This window comes from Mus pahari, chromosome 15 (assembly GCF_900095145.1).
Source record: "Mus pahari chromosome 15, PAHARI_EIJ_v1.1, whole genome shotgun sequence".
NCBI classification, from domain to species: Eukaryota; Metazoa; Chordata; class Mammalia; order Rodentia; family Muridae; genus Mus; species Mus pahari.
In genome coordinates, this window is record NC_034604.1 from 44,217,356 (window position 1) to 44,237,209 (window position 19,854).

General features: G+C 40.7%; 1 protein-coding gene across 2 annotated transcripts in view; it reads right to left on the reverse strand.

Annotated features, from left to right (window-relative positions):
* Dtwd2 (DTW domain containing 2) overlaps positions 1 to 19,854 on the reverse strand; it is a 54,021-nt gene that overhangs the window by 31,443 nt on the left and 2,724 nt on the right. For both annotated transcript variants that reach the window (XM_021214889.1, XM_021214887.1), the window contains exon 2: positions 290 to 380. In XM_021214889.1, coding sequence (XP_021070548.1) covers positions 290 to 380 — 91 coding nt within the window. The remainder of the gene's footprint in view (positions 1 to 289; positions 381 to 19,854) is intronic.

Below are 19,854 nucleotides of genomic sequence, written 5' to 3' on the forward strand. Positions count from 1 at the left end.
TATGACCAAAATTTTAAAAGTAATCATTTTTTTGAGTTCTTTATTCACAAAAAATGAATATTGTATCATACAAATCTGGGGGAGTTCTAAATCTTTACCCTATAATAAAATCATATGAAACATTGTCTCAAGCATCTATTATCATCTAATAGATAAAGCTTTCAAAATATAAAATATACTTCTCATCAATAATGGTTTTTCTGGGACACTACGGAGCAGTGAGGAATGCACATGCTCACACACGTGTTTCCTCAGTGGACTCATGTCTCACCTGAGGACATTAACTCACCTCTGCTGGATGCTGGATTATGTACAAATGGGTAGAGATCTGGAGTGGGTACGCTGGGAGATATGGACACAAGCACACTTTCTGGGGCCGGCTAAAAGAGAAAACAGAACCAGGGAGTTTTTAAGATGTGATAGAACATCATCCTAATACGATGCCAGTCAATATCATGCCGTGTTTTATAACTAAGAAGGCTTATAAAGCTATATAAGTTCAAAATAAAACATCAATAATTAATTTAATAAGGTATTTTAGACATGAAATTATGAAAGAGATTTAAGTAAATTCTTCTCCATCCATAGAGATTCTGGGCTTGGCAGTACACCACAATCAGTGGTATAGCACTTGGTTAGCACTTACAAAGCCATAGATTCAATCCACTACAATACCAATTTAATTGGTCAATATTAAAGAACTTCAATAAATATTAGTTGTCTTTAATGGAAAAGTAGTCACTAGGTCACCAGTGCCTTTTCATTCATGAAGCGATACTTTTTTCTTTTCATATCAAGAACAGAACTCAGGACAAAACAAAAGGCCTGGACCCAGAGGCAGAAAAAAAAAAAAAAAATAGTCTCAGGTCCTAAGAGCACAAGAAATAAATTTCAGGAGAGGAAGGATAAACAAAAAAAAAGTTAGGAGGAGGTCCACTTGTCTATAATAATAAACTAGGAAACCTCTGATTTTAGCAAGTGAGAAAATGAAAAACAATAACCCAGCCAAGCAAAGGAAGAATCAACAAATTACAGGATTTAGTAAACAGTAAACATCTCTCAGTAACAACCTTAATGTAAATGGATTCAACTCATAAGTAAAGGGACATGGACTGGATGCAGACTCAAAAAATAGATTAACTGTCTATTGTCTCCACAGCTCATAACCCATTGGGGAAAAAAAAAAAAAGCAAAAACAAAACACAAAACACCCACAGACTGAGAGGCAAAGATCAAAAACAGTGTCAAGAAAATAGAAACCAAAAACATGGCTGATACCTGGTAAAAAAAAGACCCAAACCAAAATTAGCCAGAAGACTTAAGGCCACCACATATTAATAAAGGAAGTAATTAATTAAGCAAACAGCAATTGTAAATATATCCACATTTAACACTGAAGTCACAATTTCATTCTTCGTAGAAGAAACAAACAAAAAAAAATCACAAACCAATTCAAATAGCCACAATAGTCTTTTAAATTTATGTATTTTATGTGTGATAGGTTCTCTCTCTGGTGGCAAAATGAGCCAATTCAAGCCAGATTAGAATATATAAAAGGCAGATTTATTGGGAAGCTGCTCTAAGGTGAGTTCACTGGCCCCAAAGATTTAGGCCAGGGGAGTTGCCATGGGGAAATGTGGTGAGGGACAAGAAAGAAAGGGCAGAGAGGACAGGGTGAGGAGAAGAGAGAGACGTGTGGCAGACAAAATGTCTGAACTATATAGGGAAGAGCCCCTGGGCTGGAATGGTAAGGGACAGGGTATGCTGAGAAGCTGGAAGCCAGGTCTACTTTAATATGTAAAATATGCACCTCAGTCCCTTGTCCCAGGATCTGAAACTGAACAATGTGCATGAGTACTCTGTTTGTATCTATGTGTGACCACACAGTGCCTGAGAGGCCAGAAGAGTGTTGGACTCTGGAACCAGAGTTACAGACAGTTTTCAGTCTCCATGTGGGTTCTGGGAATTGAACCTGCACCCACCACAAGTGCGCTTTTAACTGCTGAGCTATCTCTTCAATCCCAACCACAGAAGTCTTAAACAGAAAAAAAACAATACTGATGGTGTCAAAATTCCAGGCCTCATATTACAAAGCCACAGACAGTAACACAACCAACCTTATAGAGGCACAAAACCAGACACTGACCAACAGAACAGAATTGAGAACCCATAGATAACCCTTCAGGTCAATAGCCACTTAATCTTCTACAAAGAAGTCAGAAACATACAGTGGGAAAAAAGACAGCCTCTTCACAAATAATACTGCTAAAACAGGACACAGTGATTTTAAATAATGAAACTAAAACTGTTGCTTTGTCCCCAAGTTCAAAATACATCAAAGACCCTCATTAAACCTGAGAATGAAAGTGTTAGAGAAAAATATAAGCATACATAAAGTAAGGGCCTTCTGTAATGAACTCAAATAGCACAGGAAATGACCCAAGAGCTGAAAGGGACTTTTAATCCAGCCACATGGTTGCTCTGATCACATCCAAAGACCAAGGTCTGTGTGATCCAGCTGGAATACAGACACTCCCTTACTGCACAACTTTAATCCCAAATAATGACGTCTAGTTGAGGGGCAAACAAAGTGACAAATCAGAGAAAGATTTGACAGAATGAGTCAGAAACAGAATACACCCAACTCAGGAGAAAAGCTACTGAAGAGCAGTCCAGGGAGAGTGAAGGAGTTCAGCCAGTCAGGTGGGAGGTGAGTGAGCTGGCAGTCAGTGCAGGGAGGCAGTGCAAGGAACGAAGTGTAGAGAGCGCAGTGTGGTGCAGTGAGTGCAGTGCAGTGCAGGGAGTGCAGTGAGTGCATTGCAGGGAGTGCATTGCAGGGAAGCAGTGCAAGGAACGAAGTGCAGGGAGCGCAGTGTGGTACAGTGAGTACAGGGAGTATAGGAAGTGCAGGGAGTGCATTGCAGGGAGGCAGTGCAGGGAACAAAGTGCAGGGAGTGCAGTGTGGTGCAGGGAGTGCAGTGCAGGGAGCACAGTGCAATGGAGCTGAGTTCATTCTTGAATTCATACAGGTCAGTGCATGTGGGACGTAGGTGTGACCGGGCCCCCTGATCCCTGTTTACCAAGAACCTGAGCCTGTGCACTTGGATGATCCTGTGCTGCCCCGCCTGTTGAGTCACTGGCCCTGGCTGAACTCTAATTGGATCCAGGAGAGGGGGGAGGGATTAGGTCAGAGGACTAATGAAAAACAAAAACAAGATGTGCCCAGGTGGGGAGGAAGGAGAATGCTGTTTTGAGAAGGCTGTTTGAGAATGCTGTTTGAGAAAGCTGTTTGAGAAAGCTGCTTGAGAAAGAGGTTGGAGAAACCTTCCTTGGCATTCATGTAGGTTTTTCCCATCTTCGATGGTCAGAGTTCGGGATTTGCTGCAAGTGCAGGTCAGCAGAGGCAGATTAAGTAGAAGAATAAGGAGGAGCCAGGAGATTAGAACAAATGGCCAGAGCTAGTTTGAGAACAAGCAGAGAAATTCAGTGAGACATTGAGAGAAGCCAGATTCAATCAGTCATCTTGGAGAAGATTTAAGCCAGAAAAGCTGAGTTGACTCAGCCAGCCAGAGTTCAGAAAGTACTAGAAAGAGTGAGCTTATTCAGCAGTAAGCTTCTGAGACATCAGGCAAATAAAAGTTACTTTCACAACGAACTGACAACTGGTATCACAGGAAGCCTCTCCATAGCAAAGGAAATAGGCAGCGTAAAGAGTGAAACTACAGAACAAATCTCTGACAAACATGTGACTAGAAATTAATAACTATAAATGATAAATAACTCCAAATTAAGAAATACATCATCTAATAAGCAAAAGGACAGAATGAGGTGTATAAACAAATTTCTAAGAGATACAAATGACCAATGAACACTTGAAGAGTGCTTACAGTCATAATGGCATGTGACATTTACAGCAGTAGACAAGTTAATTCCTATCAGTATACTCACCTTCAGGACTGACCACTGTCAAATCTTACCTCTACTTAAGTGTAATGTAACCCAAGGTAAGAAATGCTTATACTAAACTACAGAGTGTGGGTCAACTAGTTGAAATAGTTATTATAGCAACCAACTCCTTCAACTCCTACTGTCTTAAGGTTTCTATTACTGCAACCAAACACCATGATCAAAAAGCAACTTGGGGAAAAAAGGGGTTTATGTAGACTTCCACATTGCTGTTCATCACCAAAGGAAGTCAGAACAGGAACCCAAACAGGGCAGTATCCTGGAGAAAGGAGCTGATGCAGGGCCATGGAGGGATGCTACTTAGCGGCTTGCTTCCCCTGGCTTGCTCAAACTGCTTTCTTATAGAACCCAAGACCAAAAAGCCCAGGGATAACCCCATCCACATTGGGCTGGGTCCTCCCCCACTGATCACTAATTGAAAAAAAAAGGCCTTACTGCTGAATGTCATGTCATCAATGTCGGTCATCAATAGGAGAGATTCTTGGTCCTGTGAAGGCTCTATGCCCCAGTATAGGGGAATGCCAGGGCAAGGAAGCGGGAGTGGGTGGGTTGGGGAGCAGGGGGAGAGGGGAGAGGAGAGGGGATAACATTTGAAATGTAAATAAAGAAAATAACTAATTAAGAAAAAACCAAAAAAAGAGAAATTAATAGGTAGATAAGGATAAATTAAAATTTAAAAATCGACTCTGTGGGAGGTAAAATATCAAAGTTGAGGGTATTGACAGGTGAAGGCAGAAAGGAGAGATATGGGAAGAGTTGGGGTGAATATGATCAATACACATTGTATGAAATTCTCAAAGAATTGATAAAAATAGTACTTTTGAAATAATAAACCTACTTGTATTTCTGACAAGTTGTTGGGTAATATTGACGCTGCAGTGGGGGATGGGTAACAGGACAGCCTCTGATGCAGTTCCCTATAGGCATCCACCCTGCAGGAGTTTCCTTCCCACTGAATGACTTAAATTCATTCTTATCTAAAGGCTGCCTACTTACCCATTCCTGCACCTGAAGACTGTCAAAGCCTTTTGAATTTTTAAAGCAGTTACCAGAGAACAAACAACAGAACAGTAAATGAACAAGCCAATGAAACCATTTTCTCTTCATGAAGATATGACCTTTCCTAGCCAACCAGTTTAGTTGCCCTGACAACTCTATCACTAGGCAACCCTGCATATGATTAAGACAATCCACAACTGATACAATGCATATTGCCTGGGAAACTATAAAGACCTGATCAGGACACCATCCTTTGGGTTTCCCTAACTTAGAGCCCTAGAAACTTGCTTGAGTTATGAGGTGTTAATTCCTGTAGGTATGAAGCTGTCATCTATAGCTGTGCTGTATGGAACATATCACCTTGTACCTGAGCCAGACTGCTAAGCTAGACTGACACAAAAATTATGGCAGAAAAGAAGCACCTAGGCCTACTCTGATATAAGCTGCTGTTCTTGTCCTGTATCTGGTAAGGTGTGCCCTACAAACAGGCAGTGGAAGCACAAGCCTTGAATCCCAGCACTTGGGAGGCAGAAGCAGGCAGATAGATCTCAGAGTTCAAGGCTAGCCTGGTCTACAAGGGTGAGTTTCAGGACAGCCAGGGATACAAAGAAATCTTGAAAAACCAAAGAAGAGGGGGGGGGGGGTGAGGCAGAGTACCTATACTTGTCTACTTTCCAGGATGTCTCACTAGCTCCACCTACATGCAGGACATCATTCTTCGTCTTATCTGTTCCAATACACCTTTCTAAAAGAATCCACTCCTACTACCACTTTCTGGTTCCTTATCCTGATGTCCCCTTCATATATTTAATCACTATTGGAGATAGTGATTAACAGAATACCGGGGGCTGGAGGGAAGGGTTACTACAGTGTCAGCTACAGGACAACAAAGTCTGGCCTCCTCTTTTTGTTGCTACATTACTAACGAGGCCATAGCAGGATCTCAAACAATGTTCAGTGTATGAAAGAATACCTCTACAATCTCTCTTACCTCCACAATGGATGCTTTTCTATTCAATTTCCTATCCCATCCCTTCATTTTTCTTAGTCATCAAATTTCATGCCTCCTTCATGTTCTTTCTCTATAGTACTTAAGTAATTCGTTTCTACTACAATCCTAGCATTTCTGTTCTCCATTTGAATATTCTGTGACCAACTTAATAAGCGGTAGGATGAAAGAAAGAGGCAAACCTGTTACTAAAGAAAACAGCTAAGCACTTTGAGTAAACTCTGTGTGATATAAGCCAAAATTAATTGCTTCCTTTCATGCTTTGATAACCTCATAAAACACCAAATTCCTACGTATTTAACTTTAGTCTTTAGTACTGAAACTATAGTTCACTGGTGTGAGCACACATGTGTGCAGGTGTGTGTGCAAGTGTATTCATGTGCACAGAGGGCAACTTAAAGCATCACTCCCCAGGAGGTATCCACACTGGTTTCTGAGACATGGGTAGTTAACTGATTTGGACCTTGCCAAGTAGGCTGATTGGACAGAAAGTTGCAGGCTCCTGTGCTAACACAGCAGCTCTTTTCTTTTCTTTTCTTTTCTTCTCTTTCTTTCTTTCTTTTTTCCTCATTTGTTTGTTTTGGCACAGGGTCTCTCTCTATAGTCCTGGCTGTCCCAGACCAACCTTGACTCAAACTCATAGAGATCCACCTGCCTCTGCCTCAAGGGTGCTGGAATTGAAGCTGTGTACTATTACTGCCAGCTCCAGCTAGCTTTTTATAGGGGCTCTAAGAACCAAACTTAAGATTCTCATGTATGTATGACAAATACTTTAATAATTGAGCTCTCTCTCCAGCCTCAAATTACAGTTCCTTAAAACATCTTATCATTTCAACTAACCAACTTTATATTTAGTGAGTTACTTTATATTGAGAACTTATGTCTGTTACCTTAAATACTTTTCCTATTTTAAATACTTTTCCTACAGCACATATTCTATGATGACTAACTATTCAGCTGTTAAACTATCTCTTAATAAATAGTAATTACAGAGTAATTGCCATCTTCATTCTATACTCTTTTAAAAAAAAGAATAAAAAACTCTAAATATCTAAACTTAAGTCTGAAAATTTCATACCTGTATAAAGTATATTAAATAATAAACTCAATCAATTCCTATTTTAATATATACTGCACATCTAATTATAATGGAATGACCAAAGAGTTGAATTTTTCCATTCACTACATTTATAATGCATTGTAAACACATTATTGTTTTTCCATTCATTAGGGTTTATCTTCTTTAAAAATCTATATAACCCAATACATTTTAATTATATTTTTAAAATATGAATGGAACCTACAAAAAAAAAATTCCCTAAGGGATCTGAGTGAGATAAGCTTTTCTTTGTTTCTCAGTAGAGATGCAGGAACGGATTATGTAGGACGCCTGCAGATACAGACTGACTGCCTCCACAGCGAATGTGGCAGTACCTGGATAACCGGCCATTCCCAGCTCCCCTCTGACAGCCTGGGGGCTAATGCAGTTATGGCTGGCATGGATCTCAGATGCTAGGACCTACAAACACATCTTTCAAAACCTAATTAAGTCCCTTAAACAATATTCACTGAAAGCTTTTTCCTATTACAGTACTGATTTTAGTCAAGATAATCTCACATAAGTAAAAATAAAATTTAAGGATTTATGAATAGATTTACAATAATTACTATTTTAAAGGATTTTTACTCATTAACTAAAGAAACACAAACATATAAACCCACTCCCAAAAAATTAATAGTTTAACTCAAATTTTCCAAAACAACAATTATTAATATTCTCAAAAGAGGAAGAAAGTTAAGAACTCCACAGCTCTTTGCAGCATTAATTGAAGTCTACAACACTGCACACACAAAATTGGCAACCGCTTTCTCATTTTAAAACATACTTTGAAAAACTAAATCCCACAGTGCCCTCTGCTGTATTTTGGTTGCTCCTTTTTTTAACATTCTTTCACTTGTATTTATGTGTGTGCTGATGCTTGCATGTCTGTATGTGACCTGCATACAGATCCCAATGGGCCAGAAAGGGGTCAGATCCCTTAAAACAGGAGCTCTAGGCAATGTGATCACTGTGATGGGTACTGTGAGTATGAAAAGCAAATCCAGTCCCCTGGAAGAGCAACATGCACACTTAGCTGCTGAGCCATCTTCCCAACACCCCACTGTTCTTACTATCCTTTAAAGAATTAAAACGGCCTAGAAAATGAATGCTACTTGTTAGATTTTTTTTTTAAAACTATATATGCAACCTGACCAATAAAAAGACAAGCACCTGTACAAACATTTAACATACTATAAATTTTCATCCCATACATAGGTAACCTCTCCCATTTATGACTACTTCATATTTAAGTAACTATAATATTCTCATATATTCCCCCAGCTGTTTTTCTTACTGGACTCTTTTCAAACTGACTATAGGAGTTAAGAAAAAGCATAAAAAATAAAAATTACTATTGTAAGCTGTCTAATTGGACTTAAAGCTCACTCAACAAGGGAAAATTAAGCCAGGTACTAGAAACCTAGCCAGCTTCCTGGGGCTAGTGAGGTCATGGACATTAGATAAGAATCTACTACTGCCATTTGCTAAACCAGCATAATTCCTTACTACAGGGTAAATTTTTTTTTTTTTTCGAGACAGGGTTTCTCTGTATAGTCCTGGCTATCCTGGAACTCACTTTGTAGACCAAGCTGGCCTCGAACTCAGAAATCCGCCTGCCTCTGCCTCCCAAGTAATGGGATCAAAGGTGTGCTCCACCACGCCTGGCCAGGCAAATTTTATCCTTACATCACAGGTAAGTGCATATTCCTTATCACAAAATCCTCTCTTTACAGCAAATGCAGATCACAGAAAACTACAGTTGAACACAGCACACAGATAAAAGAGAGTGGGAAGTCCAGCCCTAAAAGACATCTATATCATAGCTCCTAACATCATCGCTCAGCAAACATTGAGGAGGAATGTGCAGGAAGATTGTTAAGAGCCAGAAAACTAGGAAGTCTGCTGTAAAACAATCTCTACTAGAAATGGCTACATAAACAAAACCATAACAATAGCAGCATCAATGGCCATAGTAACATGGAAGGGGAAATTTTTCAGAGTTGCTCCCATAGACAAAGAACCATAGGGAATTAATGACTTCTAGGAGAATCAGTTTTTCCCATGGATGAGACCCCTTATTGGGTGAACAACACAGCGTTCAGCTCTAAAACTATATATATACACAAAAAATATATATATATATATATATATGTGCATACACATACATATATAACAATAATAATCAAAGACAAAGAGCATGTCGTAGGAGTGGATGGGCAATGGGAGAGGTGGAAGGTAAGGTACCTAAGAGGGGCTGGGGAGAAGATGGGGGCATGGGGTGGACGTGCAAAAATATTCTTCCAATTAAAAACACATTTTATAACCAAAAAAAAAAAAATGACTGCTGTAAAAGAGGCAGAAACTCTTGAAGGAGAATAAGTATCTTGATAGTTTCAAACACCTGCTCCAGAAACTGTACATTGAACTCACATCTTACTCTTGTTTATGGTAGGCCTCATCTAACTGAAAAATAATAAATGATAACACATTTTACTATCATTACGAGAAAGACATTTTTCAACAGATTATCTCCTCATTGTCTCTTCCTTTTAATCAATGTTACATTTGTTTATGAGATATATCCATAAACTAGTATAAAATGGCTAAAAGTAAGTGGGGATGTGAGGGTGGATGTCAGAATAGTTATAAGGAAGTAAAGTGTACAGCAGGGAGAACTGGAGTTAAAAAAAAAAACAGTTCAAGGGCTGAGGAGATGACTCAGTGTGTAAAAGTACTTGCTATGCATGCATGAGGACGTAGTTGAGAGTCACAGAAAACACATACATCCATACACAGTACCACACATCTATAATCCCAGTGCCCCTAAGGGAAGAGGGGAAGAAAAGACAGGAAAATCTTTGGAAGTCTACAGGTCAAGTCTTGACCACACAGCAGCAAACAAACCCTGTCTCAAAACAGTGGAAGGCAAGGATCTACGCCCAAGGGTGTCCTCTGACTTCTGACATGTGCACTGTAGCACATGCATACCCACACTCACATACATGCAGACACACACACAAATATCATGTACACGCGCTACACACATATATGCAAAAAAAGAAAGAGAAGAGAGGGAGAAGTGGGGGGAGGAGAGAGTACGTGTGCTCAAATTTGGAAAAAAACAGAAAGGGATAGAAACTGCTTTCATGGCAGTTAAGTTGGACTGAGAATAGGATTTCATACTGCAAAAATTAAGTGAAGAGACTCTCAAAGGGGAAAAATTAACAGGACAAAGGTAAAGAGGTAAACATAAAAATAAATAAATAAATAACTGTTTAGAAGCAACATTTCCTGATAACAAGGTGGGGATATGTATGGAGTGGCAGATAAAGACACAATGAGCAGGCTGAGGACTAAGCTGCAGTACACTCAGGAATCTGACCCCTCCCTTTACCTAGAATACAAGCACATAACTCCAGGAAAAGAATAACAGGAGCAGCCCCAGGTGTTGGGAATTGAACTGATGGGAAACAACTACCGTAAGTGTAGAACTGTGAAAAACCACGACAGCAACAGCAGTGAGAAGAAACATGTAAGGAGTAGCTCCCACAGCTCATTTCTCATGAAGCTCCACCCAACCTGTGCTGCTCAATCTCCCGTCATGCTACATCACAACTACTGCCTATGTGTCTCTCCCCTGGACACTCCTGATGATAACAGCCAAGTTCCCTTCATCTTCATCCTGCTAGTCAGTGCCTGGCTTAGTGTAAGGCGCCCCATGACAAACATCTGCAGAGCACACCTGAGGTGTTTACTTTGAGATACAACTGAAGAACTAGCTGAGGTCTAAATCTACTTCACACAAGCTTGAGCCATGAACTGTACAATCTGAACTCAGTCATGTTCCTGTTTTTCCTCAAGAAAAACCACTAGTGATTCATATCTATCTGGATTCTAAGACAGTTTCTTGGAAACTGTGGCACTAAGTGGCACTGTGTCCCATATGGAGCGGCCTTCTCTGTCTTCTGTATATTCCCTAGCTGTTGTTCCTAGAGACATGCTTGGCCACTGTCACCCTCTTATTCTGGGCTCACGAGCTATCCTTTTGATCCTCTGATAGTAACAGCAGAGTTAGACAAGGGGTAAAGTCCTTTTCTTACTCTAAGTCTCATGTTCTGGATCAAATTCCAGGAATGTCCTGCCCAAGGATTCCAGCACCCAAGAATCTGACAAGACAGAAGCCTCCTGGGCACATCTGAGAATTTCTACCCCACTGGAGATCAGTGAGTCTAAAGAAGAGGGGAGCGTTCTGAGGCAGAGGCCAAGCATCTTACTGTGTTATTTGTGGTGCTCTGAGCATCCCAAAGGTTCACAGCAGTCCTCTTCCCTGAATCTCACAAGAATAAAGTGGGTGATCAATGGTTTATATCACAGGAGAAAACAATGAGCTTGGGAAGTCACTGGTTTTGTAAATAGTATACAAACCGTTGCTGGGACAAAGATCTCAACCCTCAAGCTTGCTTGGTATAAATATTACCCTTAAGAAAAGGTAAAAATGTTGATGATCTTAAATTCTTACTAGAATATCCAAAGAGATAAAAGAAGTATACAAAATGGTGTAACTTGTTTTAGAAAAGTGCCCTTGTTGGTTAGCTGCCACCACCACCACGAGTTGAACAGAAGGTATGCCCAAGTCCTAAGCCCCTAACATTGTAAATATGGCTTTATTTGAATATCAGACCTTTGCAATCACAATTAAGAACCATACAATGAAATCAGTCTAGGGAGACTTAAAATGACTGTCATAAGAAAAGGGAAGATCTGATGAAAGAGGGGCAGACCACTAGTCAAACAACAGCCAGAAGAGAGAAACAAGAAACACTATCTTCCCAGATGGAAGCACACCAGTAACAAGCTAAGTTCCAACGCTCAGCTCCTAAGGTCTGAGAATGAATTTCTGTTGTCTTCAGCTTCTAAGTTGTGGTGGTTTGCAATGGTTGCCCTGGCAAGCCACGACTGCTGGGACAAGTGTCTCCTAATTGTTCACCTCTCACTTGCATTGTGCTTTATACACACGACAGCATTTCCTCTGCCAAAACTCATGATGATGTCAACCACAGATGGAAGTCACTGAGACTCCAGCCCAGAGAACTACCTTAACAGTATCAAAATTCCAGGATGCCACCCAAAATCCTAGACATAAATCAGGAAATGGCTGCATTTCTGACATTCTAGCAAATTTACACGAGCAATAAAATGTTTAAGAAAAAAGCTGTAGGTGTGGAGAGTAGTGGGACGGTCGCTTAGCATGCTTGAAGCCCTGGGTTCGATCTTTAGAATTAAACTCTACTTGTCAGGGAAGTCAAGATGGGCTAGAGACGGCTCAGTCCTTAAGTACTGAGGACCCAGGCTCAATTCCCAGAACCAACTCAGTTGCTTACAATGTTTATCACTCCAGTTCTTGGGGACCTGGTACCCTCTTCTACCCTCCACAAGCACCAGGCACGGATGTGATATGCAAACATGCAGGCAAAATACATACACATAAAACACACACACACAAAAAAAAAAACCCCACATACACATCAAATAAGAAGGTTGCTCTTGTTTTAAGGCAGTGGAAGTCCTTTGGCATACGTGAGTAGGTAACGCTGTCGTGGGACAGTATGAGATGTTTCCATATGTTCCACTGTAAGATCCAGCAATAGGCAGTGTTTCCCACTAAGTGCATGCCTCCTTTGTGTTCAGAAGGTGAGCACAATTAATAAACACTAACTATGGAAAGCAAGCAAATCTCGTAGAAATCATAACTATTTCAGACTGCTGTCCTTACAGAAATCCCAAATGTCCCTGTTTGGCCAGATCACATCTGTCAAAAGCTACAGATGGCACTGGAAGATCAATTGTCCCTATTTGGCCAGATCACATCTGTCAAGGGCTACAGACTGCACTGGAAGATGGCCCCATGGTGAACATACCCAACCAGTGTCACCTATGTCCCACGTACTGGCCAGGGAGAAGAGTGCTGGGGTCTGAAGGGTTAGCTGGTGGCTGGCAGACTTCAGAAAGGTCAGGGCATACTGATAGTCCCAACTTCAGCAACGGACTAACAGGATTCTCAGTCAAATGGACTTTGGATGTGGAGGACACATGTGGGGCCTTGAAAGACTTTTGTCTTCAGCCATTGGCCTTTCTGTCTCCTACTTGCCATGAACCAGCTACTCTGCTCTCCTAACCATATGTTCTGTCTCACCATAAGTAAGACCAGGGGGAAAACCCACCATAACCCTGCAACCTTTCCCTTCTAAGGTGGTCTCAGCCATCCTCTCACAGCAAGGAAAAGGAACAGGATGAAGTCAGGGCCGTCACCACTGCGGCTGACTTGAGGCAGCCTTGCTATCTGACGCTTCTGAGGATTCACAATAAGTACCACGTCTTCAATTTGTGCTTACTTGCTGCTGGATTCCCTAATGTGTAGCCAAGTAACTGAGGCTAAGTTCTGGTTGGTCACTATGTTACAAAACAACTAAAATCACTTCTTGAAAAGCCTCAACAAAGGTTTTCATTAAGAGAAGTGCCAGGGTACTTTATCTATTGTTAAGGAAATCCAGGATTGAGAAAAAAGGAGAAGGAAGAAGAGGGAAGAGGAAGAAGCAGGAGGAGGAAGAGGAAGAGGAGGAGGAGGAAGAATAAAGGAGGAGGAGCAGGAAGAAGAGGAGGAGGAGGAGGAGGAGGGTGGCAGCAGGGCCGGTGGTGGTGGTGGTGGTGGCAGCTAACCAACAAGGGCACTTTTCTAAAACAAGTTACACCATTTTGTATACTTGTCTTTGTTTTTCATAAAACAAAATATTTTTGAAAAAAATAGCTGAAAGTTTTCAAAATAGAAAAAAATTAGCTAAGAATAGAAAGAAAATATTTTAACTATGTTATTTTAAGCTGAGTTACTACAAACAAGCAAACATTTTTATGAATAAGCTTAATTTTCAAGTCTGTATCTGATGCCTTCGATTCTAATAATTTTGCAGTGCTTTCATAAATACATATAAATTACATACAAAAATGTAAACTGAAATGTATAAAGAAAGTTAACTGTAAGGCTGGAAACCTGGCTCATCAAGTAAGGCAACCTGCCGCTCTTCCAGAGGACCTGGGTTCAAGTCCCAGCACCCACATAGCAGCTCACAACTGTAACTCCAGTTCCGAGTCCTGGGGCTCTCTTCTGTTCTCCTCAAGCATGACCCAGGCAGGCTCAGGCATGTGGAGCACAGAAATACACTCAAGCAAAACATCCATATGCATTTAATTTTTTTTAAGCAGCCCTGGGTCAGTGAGATGATTCAGCAGGTAAAGGCACTTGCCTCCAACCCTGATAATCTGAGTTTGATCCCTACAAGGTAGGAGAGAACTGACTCCTGCAAACTGTCCTCTGACTTCCACTAACATTCAGCATGAACACACACACACACACACACACACACACACACACTTCTCTTTTTATTTTTTTAATAAGCTCCCTATTCTGGAAATCTAAGGTAAGGTGCTAAGGACACACTGCTCTGCAGTTGTTATCCTTTAAAAAAACAAAGCGTGTAACCTAATACTAACCATGAGAAAGCACAACTCCAACCCAAGCTAAACAACATTCTACAAGGTAACTGAGCAGTATCCTCCAAAAGCATCAAAATCATGGAAAACAAAGAGAGCAGACGAACCATCACAACCAGGAGAGGTGGCTAATGATACAGTGCATTTCAAATCACTAGAAAGGATTTTAAGGTTTTTCTGTCATAAATAATATTTGGGGAAATATTTTATTCTGATTCAAACATTTAAAATGCATACGTTCACAAAGCATTGTATGAGACTCTATATATATGTCAAATTTTAAATTTTTATCATAATCAAAAAGACAGAAAGTTAAATTACTAGAGTCCTTGAAAGAAGGAAATGGGAAATTATTAGAGACATAGTATGCTGGTTAGTGTTTTGTTAACTTCACATAATTTTCCAAGGTCATCTGGGAAAAAGAATTTCAATCGGGAAAACATCTCCACTAGAAAATGCCTCCATTAGAAATTGTCTCCTTTAGACTGGTCTACAGCAAGTCTGTGTGGCATTTTCTTGATTCAAGGTTGTGTGGAAGGAGCCAGCCTACTGTGGGTGGTGCCACTGCTGGGAAGGTGGTCCTGGGATGTGTAAGAAAGCAGGCTGAGAAAGCTGTGCAACGCAAGCCAGTGAGCAGCAGCATCCTTCCAAGTCCTCTGCCTCAGCTCCTGTCTCCAGGTTCCCGCCCTGCTTGTTCTGTCTTGATTCCCTTTGAGGATGAGCAATGATGTGGTAGCTGAAATAAGCCCTTTCCTTCCCATGTTTATAAGACACAGAGTTTATAGTAAAACGATAAAAAGGCCCTGGGTTCACACAGTGCTGATGACTATGTAACACTACAAATCTAATGCCACAGAATGTGTCTCAGGTACTGTTCTATTGCTGTGAAGAGATACCATCACCAAGGCAGCTTATCAAACAAAGCACTTACGTGGAGCTTGCTTACAGTTCCAGAGGGTTTGTGCCCATGCCCATCATGGTACAGGGCAAGCAGTAGGCAGGCAGGCATGGATCTGGAGCAGCAGCTGAGGGCTAACATCTGATCCACAAGCATCAGCCAGAGTGGGATGACACTGAGCCTGGTCTGGGCTTTTAAACCTCAAAGCCTAGCCTCAGCCATACACCTTCCCCAGCAAGGCCATGCCTCCTAGTCCTAACAGTCCACCAACTGGGAATCACACATTCAAATGTATGAGACTATGAGGGCCATTCTCATTGAAACCACTACAGAAGCCAAACCTACAACACACTTAAAATGATACACATATTCTTAATATGTTGCCACAACTCAAAAACAAAGGTAAGTCTGGCAAGGTGCTTACCCATATAAACAAACAAACTAGATATGTTTCTATTGAGCTGCTTTTTGCAAGAATAGAGTGCTTGGTGAACACCTATTCTTTTTATTTTGTTTGTGAGAATGGCTTTTTCTGAAAATACCTTTTGCTTTCACAACTAAACTTTTGCAACCAAGTTAATAATATGCCATGATACCATTTAAAACTATATACTTAACCTGTTTCCTTACTATATATTTACTCTGGTTAACTTGCCTTTAAGAAAACAATATAATAGGACCTAACTCTACCTTGAACTTCACATGCAATCAGCTTCTATAACATAAGCTAAACTCAGACCTTTAACTACACAGTCCTTCATGCCTCTGACTGAAAATTGTGAGTGTGTGAGTGTGTGTGTGTGTGTGTGTGTGTGTGTGTGTGTAAGGGATGGGGGGAGGTGGGAGAAGACAGAGACAGAGGTGGCAATAAGTTGCTGAAAGCAGTGAACAGGTTGAAAGTCATTTTAAAGAAAACAAATATCTACCATAAATGTTGGAAGCAACATCTGGATATAGTTTAATAACATCTGTTTGTGGTTTTAAGTATTATTTGGGTCATTTGGGGTCAGTAAAATGACTCCTTTCCTTGTAAGATTCCACTAAAAATTTCTGTAAAAAGGAATTCCTTTTTTCTTTCCCATTCCATGTTTTCTGTGCTATTCAACAAATATTGAGAGAAGCCTTCATTAGGGCTTCAGACTTAAGGCACAGATAACAGACAGAAGACAGATAGGCCACTGATCACAAACAGGACAGATGGAAGACTCAGGGGGAGTAGAGATTTCAAGTTTGGGCTCACTCTTGGGCTAATGTATTTCGAGAGGAGGAATCCTTTTTCATTCTTTAAGACTACTGACATATTTGTTTCTGGAGTTTTTCCTTGCATGGTCCCGAAACTTCTACTCATTCCATTTCACTGTTCCCTCTTTCCCCATCGTTTTACTAGGCTTCCAACAGAATAAAAATGTTTTTAAAGGAAAAGAAAAAGCCCTCAGCAAAGGAAAAAAGTCAATTCCTAACAGCACTACTTTCAAAGCTGCTTTTCTAATTGAGGTCAGAAGAGCCACCACGAGAACGAGAATCTGATCCTCGGCAGGAAAAAGATTCAGCATCTATGAGCTTGACCTTAACATGGACAATAATGAGGTGAGCATGGTAGAACACACCAGACACCCCAGAAGTTGACAAGAGGACTTAAATAAATAAATAAATAAATAGGTTCATCTCAAAACAATTCAAAATGATCACACCCAAAGGAACAGAAAACAATCTGTGGGTCAGAAAGGGCGAAGAAACACTTTGTTACAAATATGTACCCCATGCAGTAGAAAGCTAAAGGCCCATATGCAGGAACTGTTCACAGTTCATCACTGTGTGCAGCAGCAAAAGACACATCAAAGCCAGAGCAGCTACGCCAGTCACGAAGCACCAGCCACTGACAGATCATCAAAGACAGAAACACAGAGGCATGGAAGACAGATCCAACATTTGCCACACAAAGAGGAAGACCTTAGTTCAAATCCTCTGCGCCCAAATAAAATCAGGCAGTTGTACTGGCCGGTTTTGTGTGTCAACTTGACACAGGCTGGAGTTATCACAGAGAAAGGAGCTTCAGTTGGGGAAATGCCGCCACAAGATCCAGCTGTAAGGCATTTTCTCAATTAGTGATCAAGGGGGTGGGGGGGCCTTGTGGGTGGGACCATCTCTGGGCTGGTAGTCTTGGGTTCTATAAGAGAGCAGGCTGAGCAAGCAAGCCAGTAAGTAACATCCCTCCATGGCCTCTGCATCAGCTTCCTGACCTGCTTGAGTTCCAGTCCTGACTTCCTTTAGTGATGAACAGCAGTGTGGAAGTGTAAGCTGAATAAAACCTTTTCCTCCCCAACTTGCTTCTTTGTCGTGATGTTTGTGCAGGAATAGAAACCCTGACTTAGACAGCAGTCTATAGTCTCAGCTCAAGCCCCCCTCAATCTGGCATATCCAGCAACAAAACAAAAAGAACAAAAAGAGACCACAACTAAAGGCCAACACCAAGGTTTTCCTCCATTCTCCACACACATGCATACACACATCACACTCACACACACACACAGAGACAGAGAGTCAGAGACGGGCTTAAAACAGAGGAAAAACACTATTCAAATCACAAAGTTATCCTGTTAGATAAAAATGTATAAAAAGAACTTTGGGGGTCAGGAGCTAAACACTCTTCCTGTAAAAGCCTACAAACCTGAGTTTGATCCCAGGAACACACTTAAAGATGGAAAGAGAAAGACAAAGTCAAAAACAAGCTGTCCTGTCTCTTGCATATTTATGCCTGGCAGGTGTGCACAGGTATACAGATACAGACACTTTTTCTCAATTACTTTGTAACTTATGAACTCCTTTTAAATAATAGCAAGTTTTAAACTAGAATATTACTTGATTACATAGTCCTTGAATCTATAAGCATAACTAATACTATAAATTATTAATTTGGGGCAAATTAACATAAGGAATTAATGTGGTTTGATGTTCTTTGAAGAAAACATCTATCTGAGTGTAACAGTGCAATCTTATTTTTCTTGGGGGAAGAAAATCAAATATTTAGTAAGTCAGTCCTGGTATATTTTATTTTTAACTGGTCACTCGTCTTTAAAGATTTAATTAAGATTAAGAAAGAAAATGTTTCTTGGCATATATCATCTTTGCTCAACTTAAATCAACTTATGAACAAACCCACTTTCAAGAATAAACATATTTTCTATGCAAACAGGAAGGAACAAGTTAATAATTTTCCCTTGGATTTTTTTTGTTTTGGTTTGGTTTTTTTGTTTTTTTTTTTGTTTTTCGAGATAGAGTTTCTCTGTATAGCCTTGGCTGTCCTGGAACTCACTCTGTAGACCAGGCTGGCCTCCAACTCAGAAATCCATCTGCCTCCGCCTCCCAAGTGGTGGGATTAAAGGCGTGCACCACCACCGCCCGGTGGAAATTTTTTATATGTACAAAAATAATTAAATTTGCAGAATACCTAAATTTTTACCCTAAACATTATCATCACTAATGTATTTGATTTTGTATTTACAAAAAGGCCTGGAAATGGACCTCAGATGGAGTGTTCCTGGAGCTCTTGTTAAAACCCCAGCATCCCATAGTGGGATGTGATGGCCCATGTTATAATTCCAATAGCCAGGAAGTGAGGCAGAGGATCAGAGAGGTTCGAGGACACTCCAGGCCACACAGAATGCTGGAAACCAGCTGGGCTATGCGATACCTTGTTGAAAATAAGAAAGGGAGGGGAAGGAAGGAACTGACATTATTAAGTTGACATGCATTTGTACATGTAACTTAGGTGACATAACTTAGCAACATGTACAGTGAATACCAGTGGTAACAGCAGGATTAGCTGAACTGCAGCTCAGTGTTGCTGCCCAGCTCTCAAGAGAGCACTGAGCCACATATTGCTAACCCCAAAAGAAGACAAAATACAAAACCTAAAGGCCAATTCCTACTGAATGAACACTGCTTTCCCATTACTGTGAAGCTGGAAAACTGTAAGCCACACAATGATAAGTACATCTAGAAAGTAAGGTATCCTATAATCAAGATCCATTCTGACTTCTGGCAGAAGGCCAAAACATGAAAGATAAAGTACCCCAAGTGTTCACATAGAAAAGGCATCCTACCTCATCACATTACTCAAGAGAGCTTTCCTGACACCATTCTGGGCCAACATCCCAATCACCGTCCAACCACCAGTATGCAGCCCACTTGCTGTTGCATTGCATACAGTATCTGTTTTAAAAATAAAGTTATGCCGGGCATGGTGGCGCATGCCTTTAATCCCAGCACTTGGGAGGCAGAGGCAGGCGGATTTCTGAGTTCGAGGCCAGCCTGGTCTACAGAGTGAGCTCCAGG